Source organism: Melozone crissalis, unplaced genomic scaffold, assembly GCF_028551555.1.
Source record: "Melozone crissalis strain CALT ecotype California unplaced genomic scaffold, PUWL_Pcris_2 ptg000107l_1, whole genome shotgun sequence".
In the NCBI taxonomy this organism is placed as follows: Eukaryota; Metazoa; Chordata; class Aves; order Passeriformes; family Passerellidae; genus Melozone; species Melozone crissalis.
Window position 1 is genome coordinate 4,956,203 of NW_026535884.1, and position 13,056 is coordinate 4,969,258.

General features: G+C 43.8%; 1 protein-coding gene across 6 annotated transcripts in view; it reads right to left on the reverse strand.

Annotated features, from left to right (window-relative positions):
* KIF1B (kinesin family member 1B) overlaps window positions 1–13,056 on the reverse strand; it is a 75,456-nt gene that overhangs the window by 815 nt on the left and 61,585 nt on the right. For all 6 annotated transcript variants that reach the window (XM_054291826.1, XM_054291821.1, XM_054291824.1 and 3 more), the window contains 14 exons: window positions 11,907–12,015; window positions 11,254–11,320; window positions 10,397–10,481; window positions 10,029–10,134; window positions 6,623–6,737; window positions 5,958–6,091; window positions 5,407–5,468; window positions 4,556–4,701; window positions 4,056–4,295; window positions 3,595–3,666; window positions 2,864–2,985; window positions 1,955–2,104; window positions 1,426–1,618; window positions 721–839 (listed from right to left, as the gene is read on the reverse strand). In XM_054291826.1, the coding sequence (XP_054147801.1) occupies window positions 721–839; window positions 1,426–1,618; window positions 1,955–2,104; window positions 2,864–2,985; window positions 3,595–3,666; window positions 4,056–4,295; window positions 4,556–4,701; window positions 5,407–5,468; window positions 5,958–6,091; window positions 6,623–6,737; window positions 10,029–10,134; window positions 10,397–10,481; window positions 11,254–11,320; window positions 11,907–12,015 (1,720 nt within the window). The remainder of the gene's footprint in view (window positions 1–720; window positions 840–1,425; window positions 1,619–1,954; window positions 2,105–2,863; window positions 2,986–3,594; window positions 3,667–4,055; window positions 4,296–4,555; window positions 4,702–5,406; window positions 5,469–5,957; window positions 6,092–6,622; window positions 6,738–10,028; window positions 10,135–10,396; window positions 10,482–11,253; window positions 11,321–11,906; window positions 12,016–13,056) is intronic.

The following is a 13,056-nucleotide window of genomic DNA, read 5'->3' on the forward strand; positions in this document are numbered from 1 at the left end:
AAGGGAAAAAGTAGTTGGTGAATTATGAAAGTTCATTTTTCCTCCCTCCCCAAAGTTTATCCACCTTTCTTTTTTTTTTTAAATTCTTTGGTACAGTCCTAGTTTACTCTATATGTTAAGAAAGTAAAATGTATCCACGGCTGTAATGAAAAAGAATTCTCTGTTCCACTTCTTTAATGGGAGGAGGGATCATTTAAGGGCTTCATTGCTCAGAAATTATTTGATGCTGTATGGTAACAGCTGTTTTTTAGGTTTTGGGGTTTTTTGCTGAAAGGAAGAGCTACTGCAGTGGAGTAAGATGTGTCCAGCAAGCAGGGGCTGTCTGTGGTAATGGAAAGACTGCCAGAGAAGTTATAAAGGGGAACGTAATTTCTGCTTTAGCTCATAATCAAAAACCTAAAAAGGCAGTCCAGCACAGAGGAAGTAAGAAACTTTTAAAATTTGTAAAATGGCAATACAAGGAAACCATCTTGTGGTCTCCAAATGTAGCATCCCACACATGTTCAAACTGGACATGGCTGTTCAGAACGTCACAAGCCAAAACAACAGCCCCTGCAGTTCCTGAAACACAGGGCTGGATTGTTTTCTGATTGTTCTGGGCATTTTTCTACCTACTCTCCTCCCTCCTCCAGTTCCCACATCTTGTCAAAGCTAAAATCTGTGACCAGGCATTGCCTGCTGGTCTGAGCACGGCCCTGTGCAGCCCCAGCTGCCTCTCACCGAATGGTGCCAGCCAGGAGAGGATTGAAGGCGTACAGCCAGTCATTCATGTCCTTGTCATTGATGGCCTGCAGCAGGACTCCACGGTGCTTTGTGCACACTCCAAACGTGTTGGGGGTCTGCAACATCAAGGACAATTTAAACAATGTAAACACAAAGTCTGCAAGCACAGAGGCTGATGCACATTTCCCCTCTGAGAGAATCTGCTCCGGCACATCCCCCTTTCATTCATGTCTCACTGGTGATTGCCAGGGTATAATTACTCATTCCCTTCTACAAAACAGAGTGTTAACTGCTGAGTGTGGGCTTTAAGAGATGGACCAGTAGAGTTCACTTGATTCCTTGCAGGGTGCTTGTATGCGTTGTTTTGTGGGCTTTTGTTTTTAAACAAACAAAACACACAAGCCCAAAAACCCATACAAAGGAAGCTGCAAAAACCCAACATGCAGGGTGGTGGTACCAACACATCCTCCTAAAAGCTAACCTGATGTGTGACAGCAGTCAGGGTCACTCTCTGGTACAACTGTGTCCAAAACCATCAGAAACCCTGAACTAACTGGGAACTTTGTGGGCAGGATCCTCAGTGTCTCCACAACTCAGATCCCTTTTCCTCAGAACAGAGATGACACACCTGATGGTACAGATGCACTGCTACTTGTAATGTGCTTGCTTTATGGATAAATAAACAACAGCTCTCACACTGACCTTCACCATTGCCTGTTGATCCTCACTGTATTCCACCTGAGCTGTGGATAAGTTTATGATTCCTCTTTCTACAGGATCTTTGTCACTGTTGTAAATAAAAACATAGGGACGGCGAACCACCACAAAGTGCTTGGCCCAGGAGCTGGAGAGTGGCTCCTTGAAGTGGAGGTATCCTTTCTTTGACACCACAGAGCTGGAAAAAATAAACCCACGTCAATAGAGAAATAGATTTTCCCCTGAGTATCCCTATGAACTGCAAAACACTGTGTAAGACACTTGGTCCTTAACAATTGGTCCTGTTTTGTCTGCAACAGTATTCTGAAAAAGTTCTTCTAAAACAAGCTGAACGGTGTTTTCAACATCTATGCAAAAGTCTGACAGTCTTCCTCCATCCATCACAGAGGACTCTGCAGCTCTGCTATCACCTGTTGAATTTCCCTCTTCAAATGGGGCACAGAACCTCAGAATCTCAGAAAGCCCCTGTGAGAGTTCTCGGGAAGCCACGATCACACAACAATAAAAAACTTACCCTGGTCTGATTTCCTCAATATCAGGAACAAGGTTTAGGAACTCATTCTTTCCAGCTCTGGCAAGGTAGGAAGTTTCTACTGCAGGAATTATCTGGAACTGCTCCACCTCATGACAGGGACTGGAGGCACGCGAATTTGCTTCTGGTGTCCTTTAAAAAAAGTAGAGAAAAAAAAGTAAATCACAACAAAGCAACTGAATGTGACAATGGAATTTAAACTGCATCTTCAGGCCAGCTGAAGTTCCATCCTCCAGCCCAGATTTATTGTATGACTTTGGGATCCTTTTGTACAATATTGAATAGCATTTTCCATTGATATCTGTGGAATAAAAATATAATAACCACTACTAAGTTGCTTCCCCACTACTTCTACCATTTTTCTCCTGCTAAACATAGTCACAACACAGACACACTTCCTACTACTGTCTGATGTAAAATGTTCTACTTCCTCAGCACTCCACCCTCAGGGATGCTGAACTGAGAAGGTACAAATTATGCCTTTTACTACATAGTTATTACCAATTTCATCAAAAATATCTTGTATAGATACAGCTGAGAAAGATAAACAGAGATTAATGGCCAAACTGGTTTATTCTGGGTCGTTATTAGTAGAGCTTTTCAAAAGACCTCTGAAAAAACTTGTGGACTCTGCACACTGTAGATGCACTGGTCACTGGAATGCCAAGCATCTGACTGTTGCCCCAACACAAGCAGAAAAAACAGCACTTCAAAAGAACAAAATGAGGAAAAACAATTGTGCAGAGTGACTGGAGAAGTAAGGCAAGGGGGCTGTACAGAGAAATATCTGAAAGCAGGGAAAAGGAAGAAAAGAGGAAAAACAAATCAGAGAACAGCAGAGATGTGTGAAGCACTGAAAAGTGATATTTCCTTTTAACACATTACACTTACTTCTGGTCAACTGAATTGCACCTGGAGTCCACCAGAGAAGGGCAGGTGGATGAAGGGGTGAGGGTGGCACTGCTGAAACTGGACACGGACGGGTCCCGCCCAATGGGAGAAATGTCCGAGAGCTGCAAGCACAAACACATCTCAGCAGCTGGGCTGCAGCTGGGGCTGCTTCTGGCTGAGAATGCCTTTCAGCAGGGATGGCTCAGAGAGCACAAAGGCTTTTTCATCAGCCATTCCCCTAGTCAGCAGGCAAATTTTCACACAAACCACCACAAGCCCATCCGGGGGCAGAAATACAGCAGCGTTTATGCAGCCACAGCTTGTTATTATCAACGTCCTGCACTTCTGATTATTCACACTGTGACTTCTTCAGGGATAAAACATCATCCACTTTGAAACCTGGTATTCTCTTTGCCTACTGGCAAAATTTTTAAGAGTAGATTTATCCTTTTACATAGGGAAGTGTACGTAGGGAAAGACAGTGAGAGTCTGCTAATAAACTGGGTACTGTACTACACTGCAAGTCCACACCATTGCCAATTCCTGCCACAGCCCTTGGAACCTGATGCTGAATAGCCAAATGCTTCCAAAGGACTGAAAATAAAAAATAATAAATTAATATAAAGTGGTTTATCTTTTGATAGTATCAGCAGATTCCATGACTCACAAACATGCTGCTATTGTACCACAAACAGAGTGTACTACAATTAAATATTACATTAAATATTTACCTTACAATCGCTGATACTGTTGTACACCTGGTTGAATTCCCGATTGAAGGTGTGAGTAAGAAGCTGCAGACACTAAAGGGGGAAACAAATGAGACACAGAGAAGACCTTGATATTTAGATTTTCAGAGAAATTTGAACAGGTGATTTGCCAAGACACACTTGGCAGGTCATGAAAGAAAAAACAAATCCTAAACTGCAATGAAAAATCACAGAAGAGGATAATAATCACTTCACTTGATAAAATTAGGAAGTTTTTATAGAACCACTAACACAGGGGAATGAGACACAGCCACAGCCCAAACCTCCCCAGCAGCACCGGCCAGTGAAAGTGCCTTATTTCACTAACCAAGATGTTAAAATGAAACTCTCACACTATTGGATATTCCCCAAGCTGTTGAGAAGCTCGTGGCTGCCCTGCAGTCCCCTGTGGCTGCCAGCAGGATGGCTGCCCTGGGCCATACCTTGGTGGCCAGCTCCTTCTCCCTGTCCACCAGGCTCTCGATGTCGGCCGAGTCGTAGCCGCTGCTCTCGCTGGGCGTCACCGCGCTCTCGAAGGTCGTGGTGGAAATCTGAGAGGAAATGCTGGTGGAGGTGCTGAGGGTTCCACTGCTCAGGCTGGGAGACAGCGAGTCACTCAGGGACTTGGGGATGCTGTCACCAAGCTTCTCACGAAGCAGAAGAAAATGTCGGGTTTTTTCCACCTAGTGAGAAAAGAAATCGGTGCCGTCCCCTCCAGGAAGGTGCCAATTTTACAGACACTGAAATCTTAGGAATCCTTTACTATTCATACCAGTAACTCTCCCCAGAGAAGGAAGTTTACAGTGGCACTAGAAATCAAATTTGTTATTTTGAAAACACTGAGATTCTGAGTTGACAACTCTACTCAGCAGCCAGCCACACACTTTGTATCTTCTCTGCCAGGAGAATTTATTTAAATCTTGACTTCCATCTCTTTACTCACCTCATGCAGCAGCTCCAGTTTCTCCAGTTCCCACTGATGCTCTAGAATGAGGCTGTCCCCCCTGGGCCTCCAACCTGCCAGGTTCTCTTCGCCCCTCACATATGCCACAGAAGTATCCAGGACTTTCCTCCTCCTCCTCTGCATTCCTGAGCAGTGAAAAACAACAGGAGACGTGTTAAAACCATAGCCAGAGAGGTGTCACAGAGAAATAATCAGCAATCTGCAAAGAACCAGCACTTCTGCTGTTTGGCTGGAAATATACAACATAAGGATTTCATTACCTGCAAATACACAACCAAAGATAATTTATTTAATCCAGCTTTCTTACTTTTTTAGATATTTTCTATTGACCAAGATACAATGTAAACTCCTGTTCAGTCTAATTCAACACAAGGACTTCAGTTTCTACATCTTAGAAGAAAACCACACAGATACCCCATGAACTATATTCCTTCCAAGTGGTGAAGTTGGCATCAGAAATCAGCAGCATCTTCAAAAGACAAGAAAAAGCTCTCCTGCTGCAAAACCCAGTCTCACCTGTTGGTTATGAGCCATGGGTTATGGCCCTAAGACTCAGGGGCATGATGTGATACAGGCACTCAGTGTCCTGAGTTACCCATGTCAGAAAACATCAAGTTTCCAGTGAATCCTCCTTTACCAATGGTAAACACAGACCTGAGTCTAAAGTAAAAGCCTGAGTAAGTATTTTATGGAATAGCAACGTTCCATTGCTCCTGTGAAACACAGGAACTGCTTCTGATCAGGACAGAAATGTTCACTCCATTCTCCCTCAGCAATTTTCTGCAATATTTCATATTTATCATCATATTTATCACCTGGCTGCTGCTTACCTGGACTTCCTGTGTCTGACATTTTGCATAAACTCAGTTCATAGATCCCAGTTACTCGGTTGCTGTTCACAGGAAAGCAGAAGAAGCAAAAACACACTATTTATTATCTTCAGAAATAAAGTGCTTCAGCTTTAACTCAGTGGTTCCCAAAGCAGAATTTAAAGTTTAGTTGTTAGTTAGAACTAGATGTCAATACTTCTTTTGCACAAAATAGCCAGAACTGCAAGATCCTAAAAAAAGGCATTTCCCCCGTGTTCCCACCCCACCCTGCACTGGACTTGAAGAGCACATGATGCAGCAAATTCCAGGTCAGGATGCAAATTGAAAAATGGATCCCTCTGCCCAGCTCCATTTATATGGAAAAGAGGCCAGTAAAGAGAAAAGCCATCAGAGTTCCACTGAAATAAATGAAAGAACATTGAAAACCAGACTGGAGAACCTATGAGTAGGTAAAGGTTCAAGGAAAAAAATTAGGAAAACAAAACTAAATCCTCTAAGAGGAAACAAATACTGCCAAGGAAGGCCAAGAGCAGAAGCGCAGCCGCACTTACGCGTCGGGGGATTTGGAGTAGCCGCTGCCGAAGAGGCTGCGCAGGGAGCGCGGCGGGGAGATCTTGGCGTCCCGCGAGTAGAACACCATGCACACGTCCTTGGTGATCACAGCGGGCTGGATGCAGTGGTCGAGCTGAGGGAACACCAGCAAGGCATGAATGGCTGCAGCCAACTGTGCCGAGTTACGCTGCTGCCCTTAGCTCTTGGGCCAGCTTTTGAAATCTGTTCTTGTTTGGGTCTTGGTGAAGGGTTTTCATGTGTGTCTGTGAAAGAGAGCTGCCAAATTTCTTGATGCATCCCTTGAAATGATTTTACTACACAAAACAACGGGGTCTCGCACACAAGCCAAGAGCTAAGCTGCTGTTTGTAACACCAGTACTTACACAGCAATATTCACTGATTCCAGTGGATTTTCAGATACAAAGATAGATAAAACAAGGCACAAAAAGGCAAGACCACCAGTATCTCTTGTGTTGCAAGGCGGTAATACCTTGACATCAAGATGTTAACTATCACTACATTTTTTCCACCCTGTCCTCAGGAAATGAATAAATACTCTTACTGGCTTCAGCATTCAAATCACTTTTGAATCCATTTCTCTTGGGTACACCCTGTGTCCTGTTTTAAACAGTTTATAGCCAGCAGGAAGGCCCTGGTGTCTCACCTCCAGGTAGGCAGAAAGGGTCATGTAGATCTTCTCTCCATACGGTGTCACTCGATTGAGGAGCAGGGAGTTGTGCAAGGAACTGTCCCAAACTGCCTCAAACCGGTAGAAAGTCCTGGAAAGAAGTGCAGCAAAAGGTCACTAGGAAGAGTTCCTCATCACTCAGTGTAAAACATCTCTTTCTGATATCATCCTCCAGTCATGTGGATAACAAATACTTGAAGAAAAAACCTTCTCTTTATTTCCAAGATAATTTAGTTCTACCCCAAAGAGTGTGGTGTAAAGACCACTGCCTGTTATGGAGAGCACTCATCTAAAAGAGAAAAGAGGGAATGCAGAAAACAAAAGCTGTCATAACTCTACAGGGAAGTCAGAACTGAACAGTTGTTTCTAAAGAGAGAAAATTAATTTCTACTGCTGAAATTCAGCCTAGCTGGATCTTAAAAGTACATGGGAAGATTCTTTCTACACCATATTTTAGGACTTCTGTAAGAGGTATCTTCAGTCTGGCACAAGGAAAGAGAGGAGATGAAAGCTCTCATAGTTTACCCCAGCAATCCAGAAGGTTCAAGCAAAAAGTGAGAGACAGCATCACACACAGCACAGCTCAATCACCACATCCAAAGGCATCATTGCACTCTCCCCTCTCCAGCAGGGGCTTGGGGAAATGAGCTTTCTCCTTTCTCACAGGCAGCAACTGATTCCAGGAAGGTCCCTTTGGAAAGAAGAGCTATGCCCCTATTGAGGAACTCAGCACATCTTTCCACACTGGTGACAGAAACAGAAGGTGTTCATTCTTCATCACCTCTATATAATTTCCCTCCCAAATCCTCTTGCAATTTTATCTCATTTTGAATCCAAATGATGTAGTACTAAAAGCAGGAAAGTGCTTCATGTATATTATTTTTTTTAAATAAGTTATATGTCCAAAGAGTTTCTGTACTAATTCCCAACTCAGAAAAATAGAAGATGAAATTAAAGACAAAGGACAAACAGCAGGGTGGAGGTAGAAGAAACAAGAAAAAAAGCACTGTATGTAGCCCTGGCATCAGTTCTGCACCATTTGCCAAACAAGATTTCTCCTCATGGAGAGAGCACGCAGGTGTAAATGCTCCTCAGTGCAGAAACACTAACACCCTCTGGAGCAAAATGATGTTCAGACAAACACCAAGACAAAGTCAAGCACAGCTTTGAGGCTGTGGATTTTAGTGGATCTTTTCTAGCCAGGAAGGTAAATACACACAGCTTTGCCTGCCCAAAACAGAATTTGCTACAACAGCTACAGAGTGAGACAAAAACCAGAAGTGAGCAAACTCCTTTCAGCACAGCCAACAGCACAAGGAGGAAAAGGGAGCACGGAACACACAAAGCATGGGAGACAGGTTAAATGTTACAGGTTAAATGTTACAGGTTAAAACTGCTTCTGAAGTGGATCCTAGCATTAGTGAAAGGTGGGGAACTGGGAGCACTGAAGGCTCTTCTTCTCTTTTGCAGAGGCAGAGCACAGAAAGCAGAGTGCAAAGTGCCCCAGACTGTGCAGGGGCCATCCAGGCTGGGATCCCACTGGGAAGGTGAAACAGGAACCCAGCCTGGGCAGCCACTGCATGTCTGGCCCCTCTGCCAGCTGCTCAACTAAGGAGTGGCAACCACAGGGTTAAATTTCATATGCAAATCCAGAGGCTGAAGAGCAGTCACATGGCAGCCACTGCTATTTGATCAGAGCAATTCAAGTAACCCCATAACTCAGTCCTTGGCTTGATCCTTCAAACAAGCAGAGTCAGAGACAGTGAGAAATTCCAAATTTAGTTCTTTGAAACAGAACAAGGGAAGAAAATAGCAAGGACTACAAAAAGGGTCCATATTTGATGGCGCACCAAGAAAATCAGAAAGACTGACAAAGGAAATTCTCCTACTCTCACATGTGAAGGAAAGTTCACCTTCACAAGTCCCCAGTGAACTGTACCTGAATAAGCCTCTGACACAGAGGAGGAGGAGCAGGAGGAAGAGGAAGGGGAAGGAAGAGGAAGAGGTAAGGGAAGAGGAAAGGGAAGAGGAAAGGGAAGAGGAAGGGGAAGACTACTTCTGGAAGAGCTGTGCTAAAAGAATTCGGTAAAAGCTGAGGGAAGTGCCAGCAATACAAATGGGACATAAAGCATTCTATTTTCAAGAACCTTTATGTATAAAGGAAGCAAACAGAAAATACCTAGGCATATCCTTATCAAGAAAGAGCCTGTAAAAACATAGAAAGTGCTTTGGTTAGTGCAGCCAAAAGCAGAACAGAAAAGCAAGAGCTGAGAGGAACAGAACAAGTGGACTAAGAAACAAAACAAAGTGAAAAAACCCCACAGAAAGCAGCAAACACGTCTGCAGACAATGAGCAAACATTAAGACATTTCCCTTACCAGGGCCTCAATTCCCTTCCACCATGCTGCCATGCACTCATCCCACAACTGAGACCTTGGCATTTCGGGATGAGATGGCCAAAAGCTTCATCCCACTCATCCTTCACCCAAGCTGCCACCTTACAGCAAACCACAGAGCTACAGTTCTGCAGGAACTTAGGAATTTATTGAAACAAAGCACAGGGCTTTCCAACTGCAAATCCAATAGTATCAGACAGGGAACCAGCAGCAGTCTCCCTGTTTCCCAGTTACATTGATCCATTAACTCAAACACACTAAAATACACATTTCTCAGTGGAAGGCAGTAACTGCCACTCCCCCAGTCCCTGCCTGCCTTTACAGACACCAGGTGGCAGAGAGCCCATAGGCAGGAGCAGCATCCCAAATCCACTTTAATGCCACAGGTGATTCAAAGTCCAGGCCTCTAAGAGGGAAGGAAGAATTCCAGTGCTTGGAAGGATCCCACCTCCAGCATTCAGCAGGTGCAGCAAAGACAGACTCAAACTTTCCTCCCCTCTGGAAAAAGCCACTCAGAGCCCCATTCCAGGGATATTCCTCCTTTGCACCAGCTGAACAGAGCCAGGGAGAAGCCAAGTGACTCTGCTGTCAGAGCAGGGAGAGGCTGTGCCCAATGCTCCCCTCTGCCTTGCTACAACTTGGTTGCAGACACTGAAGCAGAACAATGTGGAGACCTCAATGCTGTATTCTAGCACCAAACCTTGACGTCAGTTTAGAAGTTTTAGGTTAAGGTCCTCTTAAGCTGTTCCTTTCCACGAGCCCTTTATGGTCCATACACATGGAAAGCAATTCAGATGCATTGTCAGCAAACCTTCCCATGGATCAAGATTTGACACTGATGTTCGTTCTCTACCTGTGTGTTCTGTGCTCATGGAATTCTACATTTAATAATTAGCCACATTCCCAGCTTTCCAAACATCCTGCCAATACATCAGAGGTCAAATAAATGTCAGATTCCTGCTGCAGGGCTCACTTCATTCACCTACCTGTTGGAGCTGTGAGAGGATTTCAGGTATTTTGCAGAGATAATATTCAAAGACAGAATGGCATCCACAGCAGCTTCATCTACCTCAGCTTTATTTCTTATACGGCCTAGAAAGGGAAGGAGGAGGAATCAATTAAAATTCAAACTGCAACACAAAAGGAATTTGTTTTCCCAAATACAATTTCACACTACATGAATAACAAGCAGCTGTAAATGGAAGTTGCAAAACTCGAGTTATTCCTCTGGATGTTTTTCAAAATTCTCCTCCTACAGGCAGTGCTCATAAAAATGACAGAATCTGATACAAAGAGGAATTACCAGCAATAGTTTTTCTTCCTTACAGAGCAGGACACAAAAGCATTCACTCACCAACCACCAGCTCTCGCACATCCTTCCAGTGCAGCTCACTGCCCTTCTCATGGATAATGGTGACTGTGATCCTCCTCTGGATTCCCTGTGGGGTTCAGAAACAAAACACTGCTCAAGTGTTCACACACACACCCCATCTATTCTGCACTTGTACTGCAAAAGTGGAGTAAATAATATCATTTAAATAATATCATTAATATAATTTAATATCATTGAAGTGATTTAAATGTCATTACATATCATCTGTAACTGAACAAGCAACTCTTTGTTTCAGGGCCAGGGCCCTAAAATTCACTTCAAGGGGATGTTATATTCTCATATGTAAAAGAAATTAAATGCTTCCTCTTCCTCACTCCACAAAGACAAGAGTAGGAAAAATATAACTTTAAACCTATAAACCATATTTAACTGGGGTTATCTTTATGATTTAGCTAGAGACAAAATATTACTAAGGATTATAAGAGGAATTTAAGATGACTGAGATACAGTCACTTCATAGATTATGTGTCATAACCACAAGCAGTGAGAGAGAGCAAATGGAATTTGAGTCCACATCATCCTTCTGTGTCCTTAGAGATGCTGGAGAACACTGAAGGCACAAATCTGGTCCCAGAGGTTCCTGCTGTTTAAAAGGCTTTCCTCTTTCCTGAGTGGGATGCCCACTGACAAGCACAGGAGCAGCAACATCCTGGGGCCACACAGTCTCCTCCCAGCCCAAAGCCAAGAGAGCACAGCCCAAGCCCAGCCTGGGACATCCTGCTGTCACTGTGTGGGACAGGAGGGCACAGCCAGGCAGCAGCACCCCCTCCCTCCCTCCTGCAGAGATGACCTTGCTGTCCCACAGCCTCCCTCAGTACCTGGTGCAGCAGGAAGGTCCCCTGGCAGGGCAGGCCCCCGGTGTGATCCACAATAGCAGGGATGTACCTGTGTGAGACAGGAACCAGACATGTACCTGCACAGCAGCTTCCTCTCCTCGCAGCAGCTGAAGGCACCAGTGTCTTTCTACCCACTCCCCAAAGAGGCTCCTTCTGGCATTAGACATCAGTGAATCATGGAAGTATCACGCACTGTACCTCCAGTGCCAATGGAAAACTGCAACTCACTTCTCAATAGAACCCCTGAAGAGCTGTCAGGGGAAAAGCTTTGTCCAGAGATGAACACTGAGCAGAGGCTGCTATGTGACTGGAGTAAAGCCTCCAGTGTCCCAAAGAACCCAAACCCATGGCCTACACAGGGGAGTTTTCCTGCTGCCTGTGCCTGGAACTTCACCAGGGAGAGACCCCTCCAAGTGTGAAAGAAAAGAAAGTCATTCTATCACTTTAGTCCCTTCTGATGGGGACAACCACTGCCAGCAGATTGGACACCCATCACTACAAACCAGCCAAGCCCTTTCCATGGTGACTGCTAAACATCAGCCTGGTCTGAACAGAACAAAGGGGAAAAACCCAGAAACCTCATAAACCACATTCTTGAAACACAATATTAATCACAAGATTAATATAGGACTTACTCCCCTGTTGGCTCCAGTTCACTGATCTCAAACCACACCAGCAGGTCGTATTTGCTCACACTCTGGCCCAAGCTGGGCTTGCTCATAGTATTCAGCTTTGTAGCTGGCACTTAAAAGAAAAAAAAAAAAAGAAAGAAAGAAGAAGAAAAAAAGAGTGGTTTACAAAGGCTGAACAAGTAAAGCTTATTCAGGACTCACAGAAATGTGCCATTTCAGAGGTCCTACATATTCTGTGTATGTAGGCAGACCACAGCTTTTACCATGAAAATTATGTTGCTTACAGCAATCATTATTTCTCTAAGTGTTTTTTAAATCTAGGTTACAAGAATAGAAAAAAATTTTGAAGTTAAATAATGGAACAAAAGTGCATCCAAAGAGCCTAGAAAAATACACAGCTCCTCTAGATCCACAGAGAAGTTTCCTCAAATGTGCATCAGTTGCGTTATGGCTTGACAGTTGGTGATTTAGAATTCCTGAGGTCTGTCCATCTGCAGCATTACTCACCCATAAAGTACCCATTTCACCTTCCCCATAAAATAGGAAAAGAACTTAAAACTTCAGTCTTCACTTCTTCATGTTACAAACTGCCAGACCCCTGCATCACTTGGTTAAGATATTTTATATGTAAAAAGGCAGAACAAGACTTATTCCAGAGCCCTAATCCTGCCTAAGTATTTTTCTGGCCTCCTTATCTCTTGGTATTAGTGAGTATAACCAGCCAGATCCCCTCTAATTCCTTTCATTCAAATGCAGGGATAAACCATGTTTAAAAAAAATGAGACAGCTTAAATTCTAGAAATAACCTAATACTCCCTCACACGTCAAACCTTTTACTTACCATTACATGCTTTCTCGTATCTCTTCACTCATTACATTTTTATAAATGGGAACATTTTAAAAGCTTCATTCCTTACACTCTGACTGGGATTTTTGTCACTCTGATCTTCCATTTTTTCTTCTTTCACATACTAACCTCACTGCTTTCATTAAGCCACATAATTATTCTCCCTTCCACCTCTCAAGACCCAATCCCCCCTTGCTCAGGCATTCTTTAGGTTCTCCCACCTTTACATCTCTGTATCCTTTGGCTTCTACAGTGACTGAATCTCCTGTGCACTGGAAGGACATCACAGCCCCAGATAAAACAGGT